This window comes from Genypterus blacodes, unplaced genomic scaffold (genome assembly GCF_046128005.1).
Source record: "Genypterus blacodes isolate CSIRO-AG114 ecotype Tasmania unplaced genomic scaffold, CSIRO-AGI_Gbla_v1 ptg000076l_1, whole genome shotgun sequence".
Classification (NCBI taxonomy): domain Eukaryota; kingdom Metazoa; phylum Chordata; class Actinopteri; order Ophidiiformes; family Ophidiidae; genus Genypterus; species Genypterus blacodes.
This window is the reverse complement of record NW_027466885.1, coordinates 2,670,214-2,693,307: the sequence shown is the minus strand read 5'-3', so window position 1 is coordinate 2,693,307 and position 23,094 is coordinate 2,670,214. Positions and strand designations below refer to the sequence as shown.

Genomic DNA, 23,094 nt, shown 5'->3' with positions numbered 1-23,094 from the left:
TTACTGAATATGCACGTCTTTCTTACTGACAAATGTGTGTTGGTGATTTTCCTGATTCAGAGCTACAAGCAGCCATCAGCATTCATTGTTACCCAGCATCCTCTGCCCAATACGGTGAAGGACTTTTGGCGCCTGGTCCTCGACTACCACTGCACATCTATTGTCATGCTGAATGACGTTGACCCGGCACAGGTACACACACACACACACACACACACACAATGTAACGAGTGTAACAATTTCCATTTCTATAATATACTGCACATTTAATAACACTCTGTTCTGATCATGTAAATGTGTTCATGAACATTTAGATCGAATAATATCAATAAACACCCGTTAAACTCTCTCCTGTCTCACTCTCTGCCTGTCTTCTCTGTCTGTCTCTCTGTCCAGTTGTGTCCTCAGTACTGGCCGGAGAATGGTCTTCATCGTCTAGGTTCTCTGCAAGTTGAATTTGTCTCAGCTGACCTGGAGGAAGACGTCATCAGCCGCATTTTCAGAATCTACAACACAGCCAGGGTGTGTTTCTTTCCTCCTCCTCCACCTCCGTATACCTTATCCCAACCCAGCCAGGTTGCGTTTCTCTTCCTTTTCTCCTGAGGGTCTTGAATAGTGTAGTTCCAGAACCCTTAACAGTACCAGTACTGGTTGTACAGAGCTACCTTTGAATAAGGAAACTGGGGTCTTACTTCAACTCCTGGGCCCCCAAAACAATGTGTGGCTGCCACCCTTTCCTGACCCCCCCATTTATCAGGGTCAGTTGTGTCGCCAGTCAGGCAGCAGCTAGCGTCGGGGGCTTAAGGCAGTATGCTTCATCTGAAATGCCTTTTAGAGAGTTGGAAGGGGTAAATTTCAGTCATTTCTGTCACTCTCCACCAGGCACACACACTTCACACAGCGATACGGCTGGTGTAATAAGGTGTGCATGTTAGATAGGTCTGGATTTACCTCTCAAGATCCTTTTTTTCTATCACTGTCCACACTCAGTGGAAACTAAAATTGTGCACTGTTCTGCCATTTTTCCCCATTTATAATCATGCACTGATTACAGTGATTACAAAAACACACAGACGAAACTTAATTCCCTCCCTTTCTCTAAAGTGAAGGTTTGTGCTGTTTTCACTGTCAATACGATTTATCACGTTGAGATTAGAAAGACACACAGACAAAGACCAACACCTGTCTGCTCCATGATGACAGGCTATTCACTCGACTACAACAGTGATGGAGAAATCTGGACGGATTGATTTGGACAGTTCTGATATTGGATTTAAGTGCAAGTAATGGATTCTCCATAACAAAATGTCATGTTTAAGCATAAGGCTATACTTATGTTCATAAGTGTCACAAGTACCGCCAAGGTCAATGATTGACTTTATGATTGTATCATCAGACCGGCAATTGTATATCTTAGACACTTGGGTGAAGAGAGAAGCAAAGCTATTAACCTGGTAGTGGGATGAATCAGTTGGAAGGTGACAGTTAGAAAAGGTAGACCCAGTTAAGCCAAATGAGCAGTGATGGTGAACTGGGAACACCTGGTAGTGACTGGCGCCCAAGTCCAGGGGACCAATGGAGGCTCCAAACCTCACCATGATTATGAGCCTTGTGTTGACCAAACTGTGAGTGCCATGATAGACACAAACTGCCTAAATTAGTTTCCTCCATGGGTTGTCAGCTCTAACCCTGAGGATAGGATGGGGAGCTTGGCTATCAAGAGGACATCAGAGGAGAACTGCTGCTCCTGTTCATTTAAAGGAGCTAGCTGAGGAGGTTCAGCTTCTGATCTGATTTGATTCTTTGTTTTTTCCTTTGTTCTCTACATGATCCAAAATGATATAAGCCGAGGATGCCGCAGTCAAAACAAACTCCCCTCTCTCTCACTTTTATTTTGGATGTGTGAATATATTTATTACCAGTACTTCTCATATGTACTTTAGAACAGTACCTGTGCTTAGTGGTTACTTAGTGATTAAGGTTTAAGTTTGTGTGTCCCGAGGGAGGCGTGCGTTTGTTTTAACATCCCTGTCATCCCTGTCTAGCCTCAGGATGGGTACCGCATGGTGCAGCAATTCCAGTTTCTGGGCTGGCCCATGTATCGGGACACACCTGTCTCCAAACGCTCCTTCCTCAAACTCGTCCACCAGGTGGACAAATGGCAGGAAGAGTACGATGGAGGAGAGGGACGGACTGTGGTACACTGTCTGTAAGTAAACACACGCACAGCCATACACACACATGGGGAAAGTGCGAATTCTACAACTACAAATGCTACCATATATTGTTTTTTTTTTAATTAACTTAAACACATTTGAAAAAAATAAGTAATAATGTAAGGAAGAGTGAAAAAAAGAAGAATATTCCATAATTGGTCGTTACAACTTTCTACTTTTAGAATTACACTATTAAAGCAAAACAATGTGTAAAATTTAAAAAACGATCATCAGAAAGTTAACATTTTTGATCAGAACCAATCAATAATATGCTATAAATAGTCATGACCACTAAATTGCTCTTCATCGCTTATCAGTGATGGTTTGTCCTCATCTACTGTTGACAAAAGGGAACAGCATGCTGATCTGGCTCTTTCCAGTGTTTTTACATGTTAACAGCTGTTGATTCTAAATTTCTTAAAAACGTTTACTTAACTCTATACAGTATTATGCATACATTTTTACACTACTTTATCTGTATCATTTTACTAAATTGAAAAGGGTAAAGTTTGTTAAAACTGTAGCCTATTGTTGCTTATGTATTAATTAGGTGTACTTATTGCATGCAGTTGGATTCATAAGGATTAAATAAATTGAGAATTAAACCCATGATAAATTACTGAGTTGATCTGGTTTCTGGGTGCCGTAGTGATTATCTGTCACCATCTAGTGGTGACATTAGTTAACTGTATTCTAATTTTAAAAGTTTTTTTTAGTTAGAAGTTACAAAACAGCAGTATATTTCCATATAAGGGGATGAACAGTGTTTCATGATGCATTTCCTGTCATTCTCAGGAATGGCGGCGGCCGCAGCGGAGTTTTCTGCAGTATCAGTATCGTGTGTGAGATGTTGCGACAGCAGCGCTGCGTTGATGTTTTTCATGCCGTCAAAACATTAAGAAACAACAAACCCAACATGGTGGACCTGCTGGTAACACACACACAGACATACACACAATTTACTTAACTACATTTTTGCCCACCTGATATACTACTGGGCATTAATTTCCAATATCTTGTACAGCTCTCATCACACTGAATTCTTCACATTATGTATGAACATATTAAATGTATTCTTCTCTCTTTCTCTCTGACTCTAGGATCAGTATAAGTTTTGTTATGAAGTTGCTCTGGAGTATCTGAACTCTGCTTAGAGCTTCATCGTCAAACGCTCTTCGTCTTCTTACTCTTCAACCCTCCTGCCCTGCTTGATGTTGATGAGGACGATGGTGATGCTGCACACGGTCTGAAAGGAGGAAGAGGAAGAAGCATCAACTACTGATAGAAAGCCACATGGAAGAGGAAGAAGATGAAGAAAAGGATGAGAATGATTTTGCACTGCAATTCTGAACTGTTAACTGAAGCATGGACATACACACACACACGCACACACATTTCATTGCTGTTATTTACGACAGCAACAGCAGTATTTATTATAATTGTCACCATTGTGTCACTATGTGTGTTCAGTCTGTTATTTTATTTTTTATAAAGTTATATGATACCAGCTAAAAAAGGAAAAGGAAGAAATGTCCATATGTAGAAAGTCAAAGCACTTAAGTAATTGTATCTTTGTGTTTTGCAGCGTCCTTCCTCAATGTTTGCAGTTATACGTTATATTATTTGTTTCATACATTACTGTCATGCGTTTCTGTCGTAAAAGTACAGTTGGGATAGCTGATAAATATCTTAAAATATTTTTATTTTTTGTAAGAATCATGAATTGATAAAATGTAGGTTTTATTTTTTATTATGTGATATTCTTTTCATTTAATAATTGCTTCAAACATGCAAATGTTTATGTACATGACCAAATTAACCTCTTTCATTTTTCATACATGATCATACATATATGTATGAAATAATGTCATACAGTAGACTAGAGATATAACACTTATGACCGCCTAAACACAAATTAAGGAAACATATGTCATTAAGTTTACATGCAAACTGTAAACATGTTTATGTGCTAATATTAAGCACGTCAAATCGTTAGCATGGCGTCATGCTAATTGCTAAATAACTGGAAACTTGTGTTTAACTATTATCAGGTTGTAGGAACTTTTGTGTTGGAAGACAAGACAATGCTGAGGCTAATGAAGTCCAGCTAATATCATGTAGCTAACAACCGTCTTTGTCCTCCCACAACACATTTTCATGGCCCCCGTTGGTCTGACAGCTCATTATTCATCTCCCCAATAGTGGGAAAAATGTCCCCTTGAACCGAAAACCCATTAGTCAGACGGCCCGCTATCCCAACAATACCCACTGCTTCAAAAATACACACTTTGACGTGGAGTTCACTGACTGTTTCAACAGTTTCAAGCACTTGTTGAACTGAATAAGCACCAGTGCAATTATTTCTCATATTGCCGTTTGATTTATGAGCTGCCATTACTCACATATTTTTGCTAAACAACTTACAAACAAACTGTCCAATGTCTGTGAATATCTGTTATTTCCAAGTAACGCCATCACACATGGGCCAAAGAACGCGGTGCAGCTTCCTACGTCTTTTCGTAGTTTAAGTAGCCACAAGTGAGATGGTTTATTATATGTCATATTTTAATGACTAAGTTCATGGGGTACGTAATTTCATGGATTCTGTTCTCGCTGCCATGTATTGATATTCCGTTAATATAACTTGGTTACCTGATGTGTTGTTATGGTAGAGTGACACACAGTGACCTTTACTCTTAACTGCACTACTACTATTAATAGGTTTCTGAGAGTTTACAATTACTGAAGACATTACAATATGAATGTTTTGTTAACATAAAGCATGTACATCTAAACTATTTCCAGTTACTTTCTTTTGCCCATGTATGATTGCAAAACCAACACAATGTAACAACTGCTGTGGTTGTTCACATTTTGTTCAAATACAACACACATTGGTAAGACATGATTTAAATAAACCTGCTCTGTGCCCATTAAACAGTGCACAAACCTCTAACGTTACATCTAGATGAACGTAGTGTTAAAACTAATGTGCTTGCTCTCCCGGGTTTTCAGAGACTGACAGACATGTAAAGGCCGCTGAAGAAGCAATGGCGGTTCATAAATAAAACAGCAATATTAGAAATTATTGTCCCTGTGCTTTTTCAGTTCATCAAGTGCTTGAAACCGAACTCAACAACTCAAAGTGTGTGTTTTCGGAGCAATGGGTATTTGTTTTCAGGTAAGCAGGCAGTCAGTGTAATGGTCCAGTCCATTTCAGCCTGAGTGTGTTTCACATTAGCCTCATGGGCCTGCTAATGCTAATGTCAATCAAGTAACATTTAGTGTGTTAGCATGCTAACATATTAGCATGCATGTTGGTTGGCGTGCTAAGATTTGCTTTGCGTACTTTATTTACTACTGCAGTTTCTTTCTGTATATCTTTCAAAATTGACACCAAAACCAGTATATCTGCTAAGAGCTGAATATACTTGTGCTCATATCTATGCATTCAGTGTATTTGTCTCCAGTTTATCTACAGATATATCCATTGATTAGGAAGGATAGATGTAATCCTTCCTAATCAGTTAATTGATTACTTGATCATTTGACTTGACTTTCGTTAGTAGTTAGTTAGTTTTAGTTATCAGGATTATCAACTATCCCAACTGTCATTTTTCTGCTATTAAATAAGATATAATTTATTACATAATAAGCAAGAAACTTCCAAAGATTTGATGATCTGCCTAAATTCCTCTGAAAGTAAATTTAGAAAAAATGTTTTCTCTTCATTGAATATCTTTGGTTGTATCCAAACATGAAAAATGGTTTTTATGGTTGCACTATTTAAGTAAACATTTCTGAGTATCATTTTAGTCTCATGTTTGGAATTTTAAGGAGCTTGGAGATAGCCACATGAACATAGATTAAAGTAACCAAACAATGAGAACAAATTTCCATCAAATTTCATGCCGCCATTTGTGTTTTGTTTGTTAAACAGCTTTTTATAATCATCATGCTGCTGGTTGCCAAAACGTTTGTTTGATTTCTATTCTTTATGCCAGAAGTCAATATTTTTACTCTGAGAACTTTTTCCTGTCAATCTCATAAAAGGTTTAAGACAGGTTTTGGAACATAATGGGAGGACAGCTTGCTCCTCTCAAACATTGATCAAATCACTATAACTGTGGCTTCAGGCTGGAAATTAGTTTGAAATGGAGCTGCGAAGTTTGCTCCAGGTTGTCCTGCATCACATGCTTGCTCCTTTGGTCACATGACTTCCTGACAAACTGGAGAAGCTCAGAATGATCTTTGCTCTTAAATATTAATGTCTCTGTATTTTTGTTATGTCAAAGGAGAAACATGGAGATATATAAATGTAAACAGAACTTTATTGAAGAGTCACTGTCCGTCCACTGATAACATGACCCTCCAGTTGATCCACAATCAATCTTTGAGTAGGAAGTGGATTTTCCCAAGGGTGGTGCTTAGTATGGAACAAGTCAAGCTGTTAATACTGTACATAATGCAGGAGGAAGTGGTAGGATATTTATTCCTTCATTTGTGTTCTTGTTGTTGCTGTTGTCGTTGTCGTTGTTGTTGTTGTTGTTGTTGTGAAGAACAGAGAGAGAGAGAGGGACAATCATGTTGGAGGATTTTAATGTTCCACCATCAGGGCCAGGGTTAGACCAGGTTTTGACCTTAGTAGAACCATAGTTATATCTGGCATCTAATGCTCCACTATCAGAAACTGAGTTCCTAAGTTTCCGTCATCACAATCAGAGTTAGAACTTCTTCCTCTGTACAGAACTAGGCTTGGACCCATGTCCAATTGCTCCATAATTACAGGAGCTAATGATCTACAATTAGACCCAGAGATATGCCAGCTTGGTAATGTTCCACCATCACAGCCAAGGACAGACCAGCGTCTTGTTTTTCCACAGGGAGATGATGGGTTAGACCAGTTGCTCCCAACTCTGGTCATTGATCACCCCAGCACTGCATATGTTCACCCCTTCCTGTTCTGCACACACCTGATCAGCCAAATCAAGTGTGTTTAGCCAATTAAGAGCTGGAATGCATCAGCTCCTGATAAAGTGAGCACACCGAGTGTACCTAATTGGGTGTGGGAAGAGCAGAGGGAGGGAAACTTATGAAAAATATGCAGTGTAATGGGGTAATTGAGGGCCAGGATGAGGATCCACTGGATTAGACCACACCCCTAGCACTTGGACCTTAAATCCTTAAGAATACATAAGGAACAGACAGCATAATGATGATGACTTATGGCCCTTTGATCTAACTTGTTTTACATGAATGTGAGTGTAAATAACCCTCATTACAAATGGCTCTTGTCGGATATAACCCTGGTTTGACTTAAAGATGGCTCTGGTACTGGTATAACCATGGTGATATCTGCCTCTGAGACTGATGTCGCCATGGTGATATCTGCCTCTGACACTGATGTAGCCATGGTGATATCTGGCTCTGGTGTGATTGTAACCATGGTGATATCTAGCTCTGGTGCTAATGTAACCGGGGTCAAATCTGCCTCTGCGTGATGTAACCATGGTGATATGTAGCTTTGGTGCTGATGAGGATGTGTATTGGAAAGCTTTTATTTATGTTGTATGATTCCAAATTACTTACAAATAAAACATATACACATCTTAGCACAGTGTGATGTCCGTCTATGTGTGCAAAATAAAGTGATAATTGTTTCTTTTATTATTATCTATTACAATAGGAGTTATGGTACAACATCCCTCTGAATTCAACACTGTAGCAAAGTGATGTCACTTGAACATACAGAAGACAGCACACACACAACATACTGTACAGGGTTTTGGGGATTTGTTTAAAACAAGCAAAGTCAGCGATAACCACTTTAAGTAATTGAACTTAAACAATAATTAGCATATTAATTAATGATTGGAAGGGGTTAATTCTAGATGAGTGGGAGTTTCCGGCAGAGAAAGGGGCGGAGGTGTTTATCTTGAACCCTTATCTTGAACCCTTATTGATGTTTCTTCACCTTCTTTTTAAAACTTTGTAAATGTAATTTATAAGCAGACGCGACAGCGCAGAATCCATGGACATTGGTGGATAGTTGTGTATTTCTTCTCCTGTCCCGTTGAGGGCGGTAAAACCTTCGGGAAGCGTGTAACGCGGAGAGATTTCACAACAGACGAAGAAGAAACTGGGTAGTTCCGGCGGGCGGTATTTCCGCAGCGGTCTGTTGATCACCGTCTTGTCAGAAAAGTTTACATTGTGTTTGTTGCGCACAGTCCTTCAAAAATAAAATCTTCCAACAGGAGTGACTCTTGTAAGACTCCACGAGGCGACCAGGTAAAGCTCAGATTCTTGTATTATTCTGGGGGGTTTGGACAAATAGCTGCTGCTGTTAGCACGTTAGCGTGGGATCAAAACCGGTGTGGTGGATAAACGAGTGTCCGTGTTTTCCGGTGGTTTTAAGCTTTGAATGTGTCGGTCGAAACAGGAAGTGGTCATTAAGTCGTCTATCTCATTAGGTGTAACATGAACTCGACTGCATATTCCCACTGAATCTCTCATAGAGTTCATTTATTTACTTTTGGGACATTACGACGTGCGTATCTGTCCTCACTGTCACCGCCGCTTCAGGCTGTGGTCACCAGTTAACATGGATACTCTTTAATCCGGGTTATGGCGGAACTTTGTGAGCTCACAGACTAATGTGGAAGGTCTCTGTCTCTGTCTCGCTGTACTATACTTATTTGTGCACTTACGCCATTGTATTATGTATATTATATATACAATACATGATTCTGCGCTGTTAATATGTTACAGTACTGCACTATTATTCATATTTATTGTTATTTATATCTAGGTTACTGATATTTTGTGTTTGTAATTCCTAATGCTGAGTCATGGATGCTGACAGTCTCTTGCTGTCTTATCTCAAAAGATGTCGTCTGAACTGCTGGAGCCTCCTGGAGCAGAAATGTGTGTTTTCCTCCTGAGAGAGGAGGAAGAAGAGGAGGAGGAGAGGAGAAAGGAGGTGGGCTGCCAGTGGGAGTGTCCAGAGGAGAGGAGGGAGGTGGGCTGTCAGAGTGAGACAGCAGAGAGGAGAGATGCTGCTGTCCAGGTTGACCTGCTGAGTCAGCAGCTCAACTTGAGACAGACAGGTGAGCCAGGCTTTAGACTGACTTGTCAAGCATTCTGATGGACCTCAGTGTACAGAGACCAACTGCTGTCAACATGCAACCAGATACAGCGCTCTAAAAAACTAAAACATCTTGAGATATGTTGGTCCTGTTGAGCTTCCTTCTCTATCACCTCTTACATACGATTCATTTACTGCTACTAATTGCTGTCCTGTCTGTCTCTGTGCAGAATCATCTGCTGTGTTGCTTCAGTGTATTGCCGTCAGACCAGATGGTCCAGATGGAGGCGCGCTGCTCCAGCACTGCACTTCACACAACAAACAGTCACCCGCCAAACATCAGACTCCGACCGTTCTCAGCCCCTCCCTCTCCACTAAACACGCCCCGTCCCGCTCCAGCAGGATTCAGAGGAAGAAAGCACAGTCGAAGACGAAAGTGCAGCTGAGCGTGGCCAGAAGCTCCACATCCTTGGCCCACAGACGCTCCCTGTCTCTGCGCCGCCGAACCGTGCAGCGCGTCCCTTTCCGTCGGATTTCCCCTCATTCGCACTCTCGCCGCTGCTGCTCGCCTCCGTCCTCTGAGGAAGAGGAGGAAGTCCAACCTGAGCAGGATGAGGAGGAGGAGGAGGAGGTGGTCGAAGAACTGGGCGATCCCAACTGGAGTCCGCCCCGGGGAGGTGAGTGTGAATGAGGACAGCTTAATGTTGCACACTAACCAAGGCCAGTGTGACGCCTCTGTGACACATCTGTCCTCTCTGCCTGGATAAAGGAGGTCACATCTGTCCCTGGGGTTTTATGCAAAGTCAACAAAATGCAAAGCGTGGAAGCGTTGGTGTGTCGTGTTGGTTGGAACTTCAAACAGATCAAAGTACTCATACTGTTGTTTTAGTTTAATTACACTTCATTTAAAAGCCGGTCATAGAAAAGTTCAATGAATATGAAACACGTTAAAGGTTAAAGGTTAAACGGTAGGGAGTAGCAGACGTTAACGTTCAGTTTGTCTTTGCTTCTTTATTTTCATATCGGCTCTGTCTCGGTGCCTAGTGAGCTGTTTACGTAGCATTTTTCTGCGTGAGCCTGACATGACGGTTGTCCCAGTTATCAGAAGCTGGCTACTAATTTTGGTTGAATTTGAAGTCATCCCATAATGCAATGCGGTGGAGCGTCTGATGAATTTTTTCCGACCCACAATGGCCGACGCAGGCGAGAGCGGAGCGACCGACGAGTCATTTTCAAACGTAAGTTATTCCAACTACTCTGGAGTGTTTAGATTTGTTTTGTCATAAATATTAACATGGAATGCTGTCATTTGTCGTGGATTAGCCTGTTAGCTTGTTCTGTTGCCTCGTCCCATTGTTTCTTATGGTTTCTCACAGATATTTGGTTGTTTTGTAAACATGCGTGTGCTCTTCTCACCTTTAGGGACCAAACCCGAGCTGGAAGCATTTATTAAAGGGAAGCTGATAAATACATGAAGGGAGTTTCCCTGGCGATCACACAGCCTGGAGCTGTACTGAAGGGAAGAGTTCCAGGTTGACATAGCACCGAGCACCTGACTCGCCTGGAGCCTTAAAGCAGACATGCAGCCATCAACCACATATTTCTGTAATGTTGTTTGTTATACTATTAATTGCCTCGTTCTTGTTTTTATGTCAAAGCACTTTGTAAACTATAGATGCTGTACAAATAAAGTTATTATTTGTGATGTAAACCTTCCTACTTCATCTGAGGTGAACAGCAATGATTTCATCTTTATAAAGTTTTATTTTAGATTATAATGAAATGACCAAATACAGGATGATGCATTCTCGGGAAATCTGTCTCCAATAAAGTGACTTGTAAGGGAAATTAAAAATGGCACAGTTTAAAAGAGATACACTAATGGATTTTGGGATTGAAAAATAGAGATTCACATAGTTTTAATACGTGTATTCTATCTTTTGCTGTATATTATTAATGGGTTAGTAATGTGAAAAGGTTCATTTCATTTGTCTGTGAAATTTCCCTTAACAGTTTTTCCTAAAGGCATTTACCAACGTAGGAGTGAAGATATGAAATATAACGAGTAGAATCATCAAAAAAACTTCCTACTCAGTGTTTTCGATAAGAATTGATTGAGTGAGAATTTGAAGCAAAGACCAGGTGGATGAAATAGCACATATTTGATCTCCAAACTAGATCTTGCTCTTATTAGAATGTATTGGATCGCACCACCGAAAGTGAAATAGAATTAGAAAGGGAGGTAGGCAATGGAATTTTCACCCAAAAAGAAGTAATTTTGTCCCTGTCTCTGTTTCTTTCCAGAATCTGGACCTCAGGCCTCTCTGGGCGTCCAGCAGGTGGACCACGCCCACCAGCCTGAAAGCCAGCAGGAAGCCCTGGAGGCTCTGAAGCTGGAGCTGGAGAGCACCGTGTGTGACGTATGCGGAAAAGTCATGAAATGTAAATCCAGCCTGGCCCGACATTCCTTCATCCACACAGGGAAGAAGCCTTACGGCTGCCACCTTTGCGAGTTGCGCTTTAACCGACGGGACAACCTGCAGCATCACCTGAACCGGCTCCACCCCGACGGAGTCACCAAGCTGGAGAAACGCCGCGCCGACATCCAGACCTGGCTGTGCGAAGTCTGCGGCAAGACCTTCAACTGCAGGTCCAGACTGAAAACGCACGAGGCCATCCATTCAGGAGTCAAACCGTATCGCTGCGACCTTTGCCCCAAGGCCTACATGAGGAACAATGACCTGGAGCACCACAAGAAGATTGTCCACATCGACGGGGGTGACGAGTTTCCAAAGCCGAGTTCACTGCTTTGTGATTTCTGCGGGAAAGAGTTCAAGTGCAAGTCGCAGCTGGCCATTCATTTTCAAACGCACACCGGCGAGCGGCCGCACCTGTGCGACATCTGCGGCCGTAAATTTGGCCGATCCTACCAACTGAAACGCCACCGAATCCTGGTCCATGTCAACAGAGTGAACACGGAGGAGAGTCCTCAGCCAGACCTGCCGTTTGTCTGCAGCGTGTGCGGGAAGAGGCTGAAGTCTGAGGCTCTTCTGATGGCACATTCACAGATCCACACCAGTGACAAGCCTCACCGGTGCAGCATCTGTCTGCGCAGCTTCCTACGCGCCACCTGCCTCAAACAGCACCACATAAGAGTTCATTTAAAGATGAAAGTCAACGATCTCCCGCAGCCCGCCGGTCGGAAAAGGAGCCTGGCAGCTAAATTGTTTCCGTGCCCGATCTGTTGCAAAGTTTTCAAATTCAAGTCTCTGTTGGCGAGTCACTCGGTGATCCACACTGAGGTCAAACCTCACACCTGTGAGTTCTGCAACCGTTGCTTTCGACGGCAAAGTCACCTGAAGAGGCACCTGGAGGTCGTACACGCCAACGGGGCCCGGCTGCCGCAGACCTTCGTGTGCCAGGTCTGCGGTCTAGACAAGAAATGCAAATCTCAGCTGGCCAGGCACGTGATCATCCATACGGGGGAGCGGCCGCACGCCTGTGACCTTTGCCCCGCCAGGTTCAACCGCAGCGGAAACCTGCAGCAGCACAAGAGGCGCATGCACGGCGTGGGAAAGGAGTCGGACGAGGAGGCCACGCCCACTCTGTTAGACGAGAACGGAGACAGCTTTGACTCCGAGTTGGCTCCGGCTCTAACTTACAAACAGGAAGAAACCGTCATCACTATGGAGCCTGCAGACGACGGCTTTGACCCCGGAGGCGACCTGTGAGATTGACTCCTAAACACGTTCAGAGATGTCACTCCACGTTTCCTCACTCTCAGTTTGCTGCTGCTGCTTCTTTTAAGCATGTGAAGCCCGAGCTGGTCAGAGTGTTTAAGGCTTTAACTGTCACTCAAACATCTGATTACACAACAGAGTGTGTTTAACTCCTGACAGCATCTGAAGGTTCAAACATAGTCATCATTTACAGAACATAACAAAGACAACGGTTCATATCTCATTAGAAAATGATTGTTGATAATGAGTGAAGTTATGGTACCAATAAATATTTGTATAATGCAGAAAGAAATCCATATTCTGATTTTCCACTCCCGGAGCTTTGCTTTTCCTTTCTGTTCCTTTAACAGCCAGCACAGCGCCACCATGTGGATGAGCTTACTGAAAGACTGCAGCCTAGCTCCACCTTTTGACTGAATAAATATTTCGTCTGATTAAAAACTGTAAATATTACAGAATCATGACCACACTAGTTGTCGATGCTTTTTTATGAAATGTCCATTTTCTTTGAACTAATTCATTTTTTTCCCCTTGGCAGATGTTTGTAATAGTGCTTATCGTGTGTGTGTGTGTGTGTGTGTGTGTGTTTCCTTCCTTCCCTTTTTCAGATTCTAGACCCAGTTGCTTTTGTGATTTAGTTTTTCTCTTTCGAGTATCTATCTCACCAAAACATTAGGGAGGTTATAGGGGGGACGATATTGCACCCGGAATCAGTTTTTCGCGCGCGGGCGCCGGAAACGTCACGGACAACACGTTTTTGCTTTTATATTATTTCCGGCCACCGGAAACCTCTGTAACCAGAGGTTTCAGGGGGAGTTACAGGGGGGACGATATATTGCACCCGGAACCAGTTTTGCGCGTGACCAGTTTTGGGCGCCGGGATCGTCACGGACAACACGTTTTTACTTTTATATTATTTCCGGCCACCGGGACCAACGTCCGAAAGTTCCAGAGGGTCTGGCGGCCCCTGGGGGGACGATATTAAACCCGCAACCAGTTTTTGATTTGTATGTGTTATAGGTGTGTGTATTTGTGTGTGTGGTTTAACTAGTGTGTGTGTGAATGTAACATGGATTTAGTTCTTCATGGCTCTTCATAGTTTATATTGGCTCACACTTCATGTGTTTGTTGGAGTAAACTTTGGACTGGTGTGTGTGTGTCTGGGAGGCATGACGTCACCTGGGAAAAGTCTAAAGCTCAAACTGACCCACAGACTTCTACTTTAAATGCACATATCTTGAACAAAATAATCAATAAAGCCTGAATTTCTGTAACCTTGATTATAAGATGAACATTTAAACCATCTTACAGTCTAGTCTTACTAACAAACCTGCCAGTTTAATCAGATCTAACAAATCAATTCAAACAATATTTGTACTGGAAGGAATAATTGACAGGTGTAAAGAGCAGGAAGACCCTCAGTCACAGTTAATGATCTCCAAAGAATCACAGGGTAAATATCTTTACTGGCCTTTTGTAATTGGTGGAGTTTGTGCTGTCGGTGAAAAACCAAGATGGATTTTCACAATAAAAGCCTTGAAGTTGTCCATACTTCAATCATCCAGTGTTTGTGTGTGTGTTGAGTTTGTAATGATGAATTAATGGTAGAAGTTTTCAACACTGCACAGAAAATATGATCAAACATAAATGAGAGCTGGCTGTCATAAAGGCTCTTCCCACTGTTGAAGCTAACAGAAATGTAAAGAGGCCCTACAGAGAGAATCAAAGGAGGAAACACATGGAGCTTGGTGACACACGCACACACACGCACACAAGCACACACACTCACACAGGGCCTTACAAAGGATCGGAGCATCTGTGAGGCTGAGGACAAGCTTCACTCTCACACAGCTGCTGATTGTCTCCATTTCTTCCCTGAACACATGCTCAGATGTGTTTGCTTTACATCACTTCATTAAAATGACCAATCAGTGACATTGCTGAAGTCCACAGCTAGTTAGTCTGCTGCCGTCAGCTTACAGAGCTAACTGAGGAAGCTTCACCATCCTAACATAACAAACCAGCTCCTGAAGGTTGAAGATGTTTGATTCACAAACTCAGCAGCTCAGCACTTTGCAGCAGCTTTTAACACTTAAACCGTACCAATGAAGAATTTCTTGCACTGAACTTTATAATTACTAATTCTGGTGACTGATAACCACGAGTGAAATTACTGACTGTATTTCCCTCTGGTGTTTCTTTTAATAACTCAACTTCTATAGCGCTTTCATCCGAAGTGCTTTACAATTCATACACTGATGACAGGAGCAAACCATGCAAGCAGCCAACTTGCACATCAAGAGCAGTGAGGGGTTCAGTGTCTTGCTCAACAACAGGATCAGAATCTAACCAGGAACCTTCAGATTCCAATACATGCTGCTGCTCAGTGTTCACTCCCTCTTTTCTGTCGTCTTCCTCTGAATGAATCGATTGATTAATTTCCCTTCCTCCATCACATGGACCCCCTGTAGCTCCTCTTGTGTCTCCCTGCCAGGATCAACTGCTAATCACACATTTCATTAACTCTTCATGTTGCAGCCAATTAATGATCAAACACACAGAAAACCCATTTAAGGCCCTTTTTCCACATGTTGGTAAGAAGAGCTTTACAGAGAGTGACAGAGAGGTTTAAGGAGGGCAGAGAGAGGACAAGGAACAATCTCGAAAAGGAGGCTGTAGAGATGGAAAGAAGTGCGTTGTTTAGCGAAGTAGTTTATATAAGTGGGGTCTCCATAGAGCTGCATTTTGCACAATTTGAATACCAAAAATGGAAAATGGAGACACATTTTTGGAGAAAACTTCAAAGTTTCAGGTTAAACGTTTACTTGAGATGGATTTTTTGGCAAATGCAACAATTTACGAAGAACTGAAAGAGGAAATGACAATAAGTGAAGCTTCTCCTTCTAAATGGAATGCACTCATCAGCAGTTCAGGCAATGTTTATTTTATTTTATTCTTAGCAGAGTCCTTTCTCTTATTCCAGCTTTATCATTTGGTCAGCAGTTTGCCTCCAGCCCACAGGGACATGTGAGGATATGACAGTTATGAATTGTCCGACAGCTACTGGATCATGGAAACACACTGCATGTTGATTTCTGATCTTACAGTTTTTTCTGAATTGCTAAAACATTAAGCCCCATCTCTCTCTGAACCAAATGCTCACTGAGATTGACACATATTTTTTTGCTTAAACACATTCTCATTCATAAAACACATTTTTCACTGTGATGCACTAGTGTTGCACAATGGGAAACACAGGTAGCAAAAGTTATACACAACTGCAACACAGTTAACACTGGTAATTGTTCACACTTGTTTCTAATGATGTCATCAAACCAACTGTACAGAATATGAGCCAGAGGTGCATTTTGATATTGGGCTATACAAATAAACTTGACTTGACTTGACTTGATAACAACAATGGATGGAAACAATCTGAGAGGCAGAGGAGGAAGAGGTGGTGGGCGACGAGGGAAAGGGTGAGGAAGAGCAAGGCCCAGGGTATTCAGTTTTTGATGTAGTGATGTAATGATTGTTCTGTGTGATCTGAAAGGTGATTGTTGGATTTTGCTAGAAGAGTCAGAGGTGTAGTGTAGTTTAAAGGTTTCGTTTTGCCGATGAAGGTTTTGAGAAATGTGTCCTAGAAATTGTGAAAAACTGTAATATCACACACACAGGACGAGAGAAGCAAAGACACTGACATCACCTATCTTTAACTCAAAACTGTCAACGGAAACACAACTGTTGATCTCTAAATCAGAGCAATATACAGTAAATGAGTTTAGATTCACATGTGTACATCTACAGTTAACAAGATTGGATTTGATTAGTGCATGTATGATGTCATTTTGAGGTCTGTACAACAAACCCATTAGTGTACATGCGTAGTACATAAAGTAAAGCAGGACGCTCCTCTAATGTCTCCGCCCTCCCCTGGTTTCTCCTCAACACACCATTGCTTAGTTCAGACAACATGAAGATGATGGGTTGAGTTGTTGAATGACGTCATCCTTCCTCTGCATACGCTGCTGTGTGGTGATTAGGTGACATCATCAGACCTCCATGCTGTCACCTTTTGGTGCCTTGGAGATCCACAGATTTGATTGGTCGACAGCGGTCTTAGTCCGGGGACTGCTGCAGGAGGAGATGACAATGGGGACATCTATATCATCATCAACCTAATCTTCATCGTTATAATCATCATCATCTCTGTCTCATTTCAGCACAAACATTATTTCCATGATTTTTATTTATCATGACTGTTTTAACCATCATGCTTTTCATGCATTCTTTTCTGTACTGCTGATCAGGGGCCAAATCACCCAGAATGCTTAGTAAGCATACACACACACACACACACACACACAAATACACACACACACACACACACACACACACACACACACACACACACACACACACACACACACAGTGTAATGGGTTCCCGGGAATATTTTAATGGATAAAACATCCAAACTGACTGGTTTGATTCAGCAAATTGTCTGACGACTTAGAAAGAGCACACAAGCTGCCAGCTATTGATGCTTCTCTCTCTCTCTCCCTCTCGCTCTCTCTCTCTCTCTCTCTCTCTCTCTCCCCCCTCCCACACACACACACACACACACACACTCCCACGCAGGAGGAGCCCTGAGCCAAATGCAGTTGCCAATGGACTCTTATTAGAGTGTTTGTCATAATCACTGAGTAAGCAGCAAACACATTCTTAGATATCACACATTAATCATAATACATGATTAAGTATTTGTTGTTTTGTCTGTTTAGTTCAATCACTTGAGCAAAACAGCGATGGAAGACATTTTGCTGCTAATCAGATTGGTGTGCGTTATGGGAACAGACACGCCCACCTACTGTGGAATGTGAGACGACGAGGGCCTTGTATCTTCATCACACATAACCCCCCCCCCCTTCAAAGACTGGAGACTTTATTGACAGCATTCACAGCATATCTCTGAAGAAATGCTGGAGGTCTTGGCTCTCACTGATTCGAGGGCTCTGTGCACACTAGGAGATTCATTTCTTTGTTTTCTAAACCAATCAATCAATCAATCAATCCCCCACCAAGCAGTTCATACTTCAACAGAGTTTCACTTTAATTGTCGGCTCTGCTGAAACAGACCACAGAGGGCGTGACGCATTGATTGAATAGTAGTGAGCATTCCCAGGAGTAAAAGTGTGTATTGGATTGTGTGATGCTGAACTGCAGAGTGAAGCCTGAAGAAGTAGTTTACCACAGATCATCCACAAGTAAAGTCAAGTCAAGTAAATCAGGATGTCCCAGGATGCTCCACTTCAATGGAAACTATTGAATTCAGTTGTACCTTTTACTCATCATCTGGAAACAACAAGTCCCAGAAGCCACCAGGATGAGCAGCAGCAGTGGGATTGTGGGAATGATCACGTACACCAGCAGCATGCCTGGAAACCACAGAGAGCCGCGTTCAGACCAGATACCACACAGAGAGAGAGACCAGAGTTTAGAGGTCTGACGTACCAGAAGAAGCTCCAGTCAAGGTGACCTGAGGCGGAATTTCTTCACTGCTCCCAGGCTGTTTGATCACACTGCTGTCTGCTGTAGCCTCTGTACCAACACAATACACACACACTAACACACTGGAACACACACACACACGCTGGCCAGGGCCAATAAACTGCATATATATGAATTTGTGCTTACCTGTCACTCGCCCTCCAGGTGTGTCATTCTGTTCCTTGTGAAGATGGCACTCTGAAAGAACAAAGAAAGAAAGAAAGAAAGAAAGAAAGAAAGAAAGAAAGAAAGAAAGAAAGAAACAAGGAAAGGTGTAATGAGCCAGTTGATGACCTACATTTTGTGTTAAACTGAAGCTGATTGGCCGATAGTACCTGGTTCATATTTGCAGATGAAGTTGTGTTTCATGTTACAGCGGTCGTCGTTCCATTGGTAGAGATAAGCTCCGCCCAAACCCGGAAGTGCAGTTGGCTGATGTAACATCACAACACAGGCTTCTCCTCCACAGGACGGCTCATCAAAATACCAGTTCCTACAGCATCATCATCATCATCATCATCATCATCATCATCATCATCAGCGTCATCATCATCATCATCATCATCATCAACAACATCCCCAATAAGAATACAACTGATCAGAATCACACACACACATGCGCACTCAAACATGCCAAATTGAGGACCTGAAGGAGGCCAGGCTGCCGTCAGTCCAGTGGTAAAGCTGTGGACAGGAAGCGAAGCTGTTGCTGAGCTCAGGATAGTTCTGATCCGTGCCCTCCACCCGTGTCAGACCCACCCAGAAATCACCATCTGCTATGCCTGCTGCTCCAGAACCTGAACCTCCTACTGCACCTGAACGCAACTCCTGAGAAAGCGGAGGGGGAACAGAAAGGTGAAAAAGAAATGAAGATGAAGAAACAGAAGAAGAAATGGCATCCTTATTTTCTCTCTCTCTCTCTCTCTCTCTCTACCTGCAGGAGGTTTTCTATGTCTCTCTGCTCGGCTGAGCTCTCGATGCTGAGCAGTGACCCTCCGTCCATCTCGCAGGCATGTTGAGCTTCCCAGAATGCAACGCGGCTCGACACATCGTGGAAATAGGCAATTTTATAGCAGGGACGCTCCGGACCGCCCATACACACTGTTTGACCTGAGAGAGATAGAGAGAAAGAGAGAGAGAGAGAGAGAGAGAGAGACTTATTGCAGACTGTTCATCGCAGTTGACATGAAGGGACTTTGACGTCTTTGTCAAAGTTGCAGCCTGCAGGTCAAAAGGTTGCATCCAAAAAATACTAAGTGAAGTTCGACACTACAAGTATGAAGGTCAGGTTCAAGGTCAACTGAACAATCAAGTGACGTAAATCTTAGTCATTTATCAATTCACAAAGTCAAGTACTGAGCTGTAAGAAGAGTAACATGAAGAGGAGGAGAGTCTCACCCATTACTGTCAATCACTCTTCTTCACCTGCTGCCGCTGCTTGTACCAGGAACCTTTGGATCCCTAGACGCCCACTCTACCACCCTGAGCCGTACTCCACTACTACTGCTGCTGCTGGTGCTGTTACTGCTGCAGTGCCACATCAGTACAATATACTTCCACTACAACAATATTACAATAACAATATTCCCCAAAAAATCTGATATGTGCTGTTTTTATTCTTTAAAAGTAAACAGAAAACCATATTATTATATATAAAACCCTGCAAACAGTGTGTGCCTGTTAAAGGATCCCTAGTGAATAACTGCAGTGATTAACACAAACACACACTCACACACACACAGACACACACACACACACACTGAAACACACACAAAGAGCTACTTTAAGTGATTAGCTGGATTCTCTTCTGCACCATCATCACTTTAGTCCTGTTAAAGCCAGTAAAGGCCTCCATATATATCTGTCTACCAACCTCTCTCTCTCTCTCTCTCTCTCTCTCTCTCTCTGTGTATCATGTGATTACCTATATGGCTCTGCTGTCATTCTCATTCTCATTTAAAACCCTTTACGTCTCCACATGGCTGTTTGACATTGCTGGTCAAAATGACAAGTTTTCCCTTTAGTCTTTCAATATTACAGTTTCAGATAATCATCATAAACATATTAATAATTAAATAACTGTAGATAATCTCACACCGGATCCAAACATGAACCACAAACTGCCTCGGAACCAAACAAAGGTGGGTCTGCAGCACGAGATGAATAAGGCCCATATGGACACGATGACGCGCTTTTAGTGGTGATGCTGGATGATGAGGATGAAGATGAAGATGAAGGAGGGGCTGTTGGTACTACAGATCAACATGCGTAGCTAAAGCAAATATGTTAACCAAGCTGGAAAATGTTTAAGATGTGACTACGGGAAGTTGGGAACCCACACATATTCAGAGAGACAGAGACAGAGAGAGTGTGTGTGTGTTGTGATGGTGTGTGTGTAAACATTCTGTGCGGTGTGTTATTTTGGATAATAAGTTGTTAAATTCCATCTGATTAATTAATTGGAGTTAAACCAAGGCACTGAAATTTTATTCATACATTCATAAGGACAATTTATAAACACAAACACTGACAGTTTCTATTTATTTTAGTTTAGTTTAGTTTTCCTGCTCAATTATATACATCTTATCAATTGATCTGACGGAATTCTAACTTTTTAAACTTCCTCTTTTGCTCATTCTGATGTTAAACCTGAAGGATGAAACACTCAGGCTGTGTAGGGACATTATGACATCATACACTGTAACATGTTTCATGTGTTTAAACTCACCGCTCACCACCCGCGCTCCGTTCCCTCCTGTGACCATCACCATGATCACACTGAGGTTAAACAGCATCGCTCCATAAAAGCTCATTGTTGTGTTTCTGAGAGAAGTCAAATGACTCAAGGGAAGATTGCAGATTCCAGATTCTGAAGTTTAGAGAAAAAGAGAATAGTAAGAAAATAAAGGCTCAGCTCCAGAGTTGATCGTCTCATTGGTCTTTACATTTGTCATCCCTTCATTTTGTCCTTTTCTGTCTTTCTTTCGTTCTTTTTTCACTCGTTATGCACTCCTGCGCGAAGAGAGAGAGAGAGAGTGTGTGTGTGTCTCTATCCCTCGACAGAGCTCAAATGAAATCTCTGTCACACACTCATCCTCCTACTGCCCCCCCCCCCTCCCCTCCCCTCCCCTTGCTCTCTGATTGATCATCCCTACAGAGCCCCTAGGGGAGCCACACACACACACACACACACACACACACACACACACACACACACACACATTAGTGATTTCCACACATTTGTTCTTCAGATTTCACTTTAATTCATTTACACAGATAGAGTGAGAGAGAGAGAGAGAGGGGGGGGGAAGAGAGAGAAAATGGGGGTGTTCCTGCTGCTTTCATTCCCAGCAGAGAGCTAATCAATAAATCTATTACCCCCTATACACACACACATTCCTTTAATATCTTACTTGAATTATTATGAAAACCAGTTAAATTTCTCTCTTTGCTGATCTAAAGCTGAAATCTCAATCAATACCGGGAGCTGATGGCTCTCTCTCTCACTCTTACTCTCTCTCTCTCTCTCTCTCTCTCTCTCTCTCTCTCTCTTTCTCTCTCTCTCTCTGTCTCTCTCTCTCTCTCTCACTCTAACTCTCTCTCTCTCTCTCTCTCTCTCTCTCTCTCTCTCTCTCTCACTCTCTCACCCCTATCACCCTCTCCCTCTCTTGCTGTCTCACCCATATACCGCCTGTCTGTCTCTCTCTCCCTGTGCCTGTCTCGCTCTCACTCCATCTCTCCCTATTTATTTTCCTCTCAAACCCTCTCTGTGCCTCTCTCTCTCTCACACACACACACTCTGTCTCCATCTGTGTCTCACACTCTGTGTCTTGTCTCTCCCTCTCTCTCTCCCCTCTCTCTCACTGTCTGCCTGTCTCTCCGTCTGTCTATCTTTTTTGTGTGTCTCTCTGTTCTTGCCTGTCTCACTCTGCCTGTCATCTCACTGTCCCTTACTGTCAGGCATCCGTCTGTCTGTCTGTCTTAGACTCTCTTTCTCTGTCTCTCTCCCTCTCTTTTAGTCTGTCTGTTTTATTATCATTCAGCTTTTCTGATCACTTGATGAGACTGGGTGTCATGTTTATCAGATAGTTTTGCTCAGAGATTGAAGCCTGTTCATGTTCATCACACTTTAGATATTTCAGTGCATATAGTTGACGTGAGTGTGTCTCTGTAATAGAGACTGATATTCATGTCCAGCTGGAAATGAAAATGTTTTCTTTTGCTTTATGAGCTGCAGGGAAAACGTGCAGCTGATGTGACTGAAGCGTTTTATTATAGTGATGAAGAATGGAAATCAATGGAAGCCTGCACTGCTTTCTATGCTGCTCATTTAACCTGATCGATCACTTTCATCCATTCGGAACATGAACGCAGCACGGAAACCTTTCACACCCATTTCATACCTCTCTGATCACCCTCTCATCTTGCTCTGATTTCCATCTGATCTCCTGCTTTACATCCTTCTCGTTTGTTCTCCTTCTCTTCTCCCTCTCTTGCCTCCTTTTC

The 23,094-nt window shown here is 42.5% G+C and overlaps 3 protein-coding genes across 3 annotated transcripts in view; 2 read left to right on the top strand and 1 right to left on the bottom strand.

Annotated features, from left to right (window-relative positions):
- The window catches only part of LOC143006736 (receptor-type tyrosine-protein phosphatase mu-like), a 94,717-nt gene extending 87,380 nt beyond the window's left edge, over positions 1-7,337 (top strand). Inside the window, 6 exon segments of the mRNA XM_076157991.1 lie at positions 61-192; positions 397-522; positions 2,046-2,209; positions 3,012-3,147; positions 3,317-3,361; positions 3,364-7,337. Coding sequence (XP_076014106.1) covers positions 61-192; positions 397-522; positions 2,046-2,209; positions 3,012-3,147; positions 3,317-3,361; positions 3,364-3,498 — 738 coding nt within the window. The 3' untranslated portion in view covers positions 3,499-7,337.
- Positions 7,338-8,355: 1,018 nt separating this feature from the next.
- LOC143006741 (zinc finger Y-chromosomal protein 1-like) lies at positions 8,356-13,509 on the top strand. The gene is made up of 4 exons (XM_076158002.1): positions 8,356-8,504; positions 9,103-9,322; positions 9,531-9,977; positions 11,605-13,509. Exons 2-4 carry the CDS (start codon positions 9,103-9,105, stop codon positions 13,029-13,031), a joined length of 2,094 nt encoding a protein of 697 aa, XP_076014117.1. The 5' UTR covers positions 8,356-8,504; the 3' UTR covers positions 13,032-13,509.
- Positions 13,510-17,092: 3,583 nt separating this feature from the next.
- Positions 17,093-21,383, bottom strand: chodl (chondrolectin). Its single transcript, XM_076158364.1, has 8 exons — positions 21,317-21,383; positions 19,523-19,698; positions 19,235-19,416; positions 18,924-19,081; positions 18,736-18,786; positions 18,553-18,639; positions 18,380-18,476; positions 17,093-17,174 (listed from the first exon to the last, which is right to left on the bottom strand). The coding sequence occupies exons 1-8, from the start codon at positions 21,381-21,383 to the stop codon at positions 17,093-17,095; spliced, it is 900 nt and encodes a 299-aa protein (XP_076014479.1).
- Between the last annotated feature and the right edge of the window lie 1,711 nt (positions 21,384-23,094).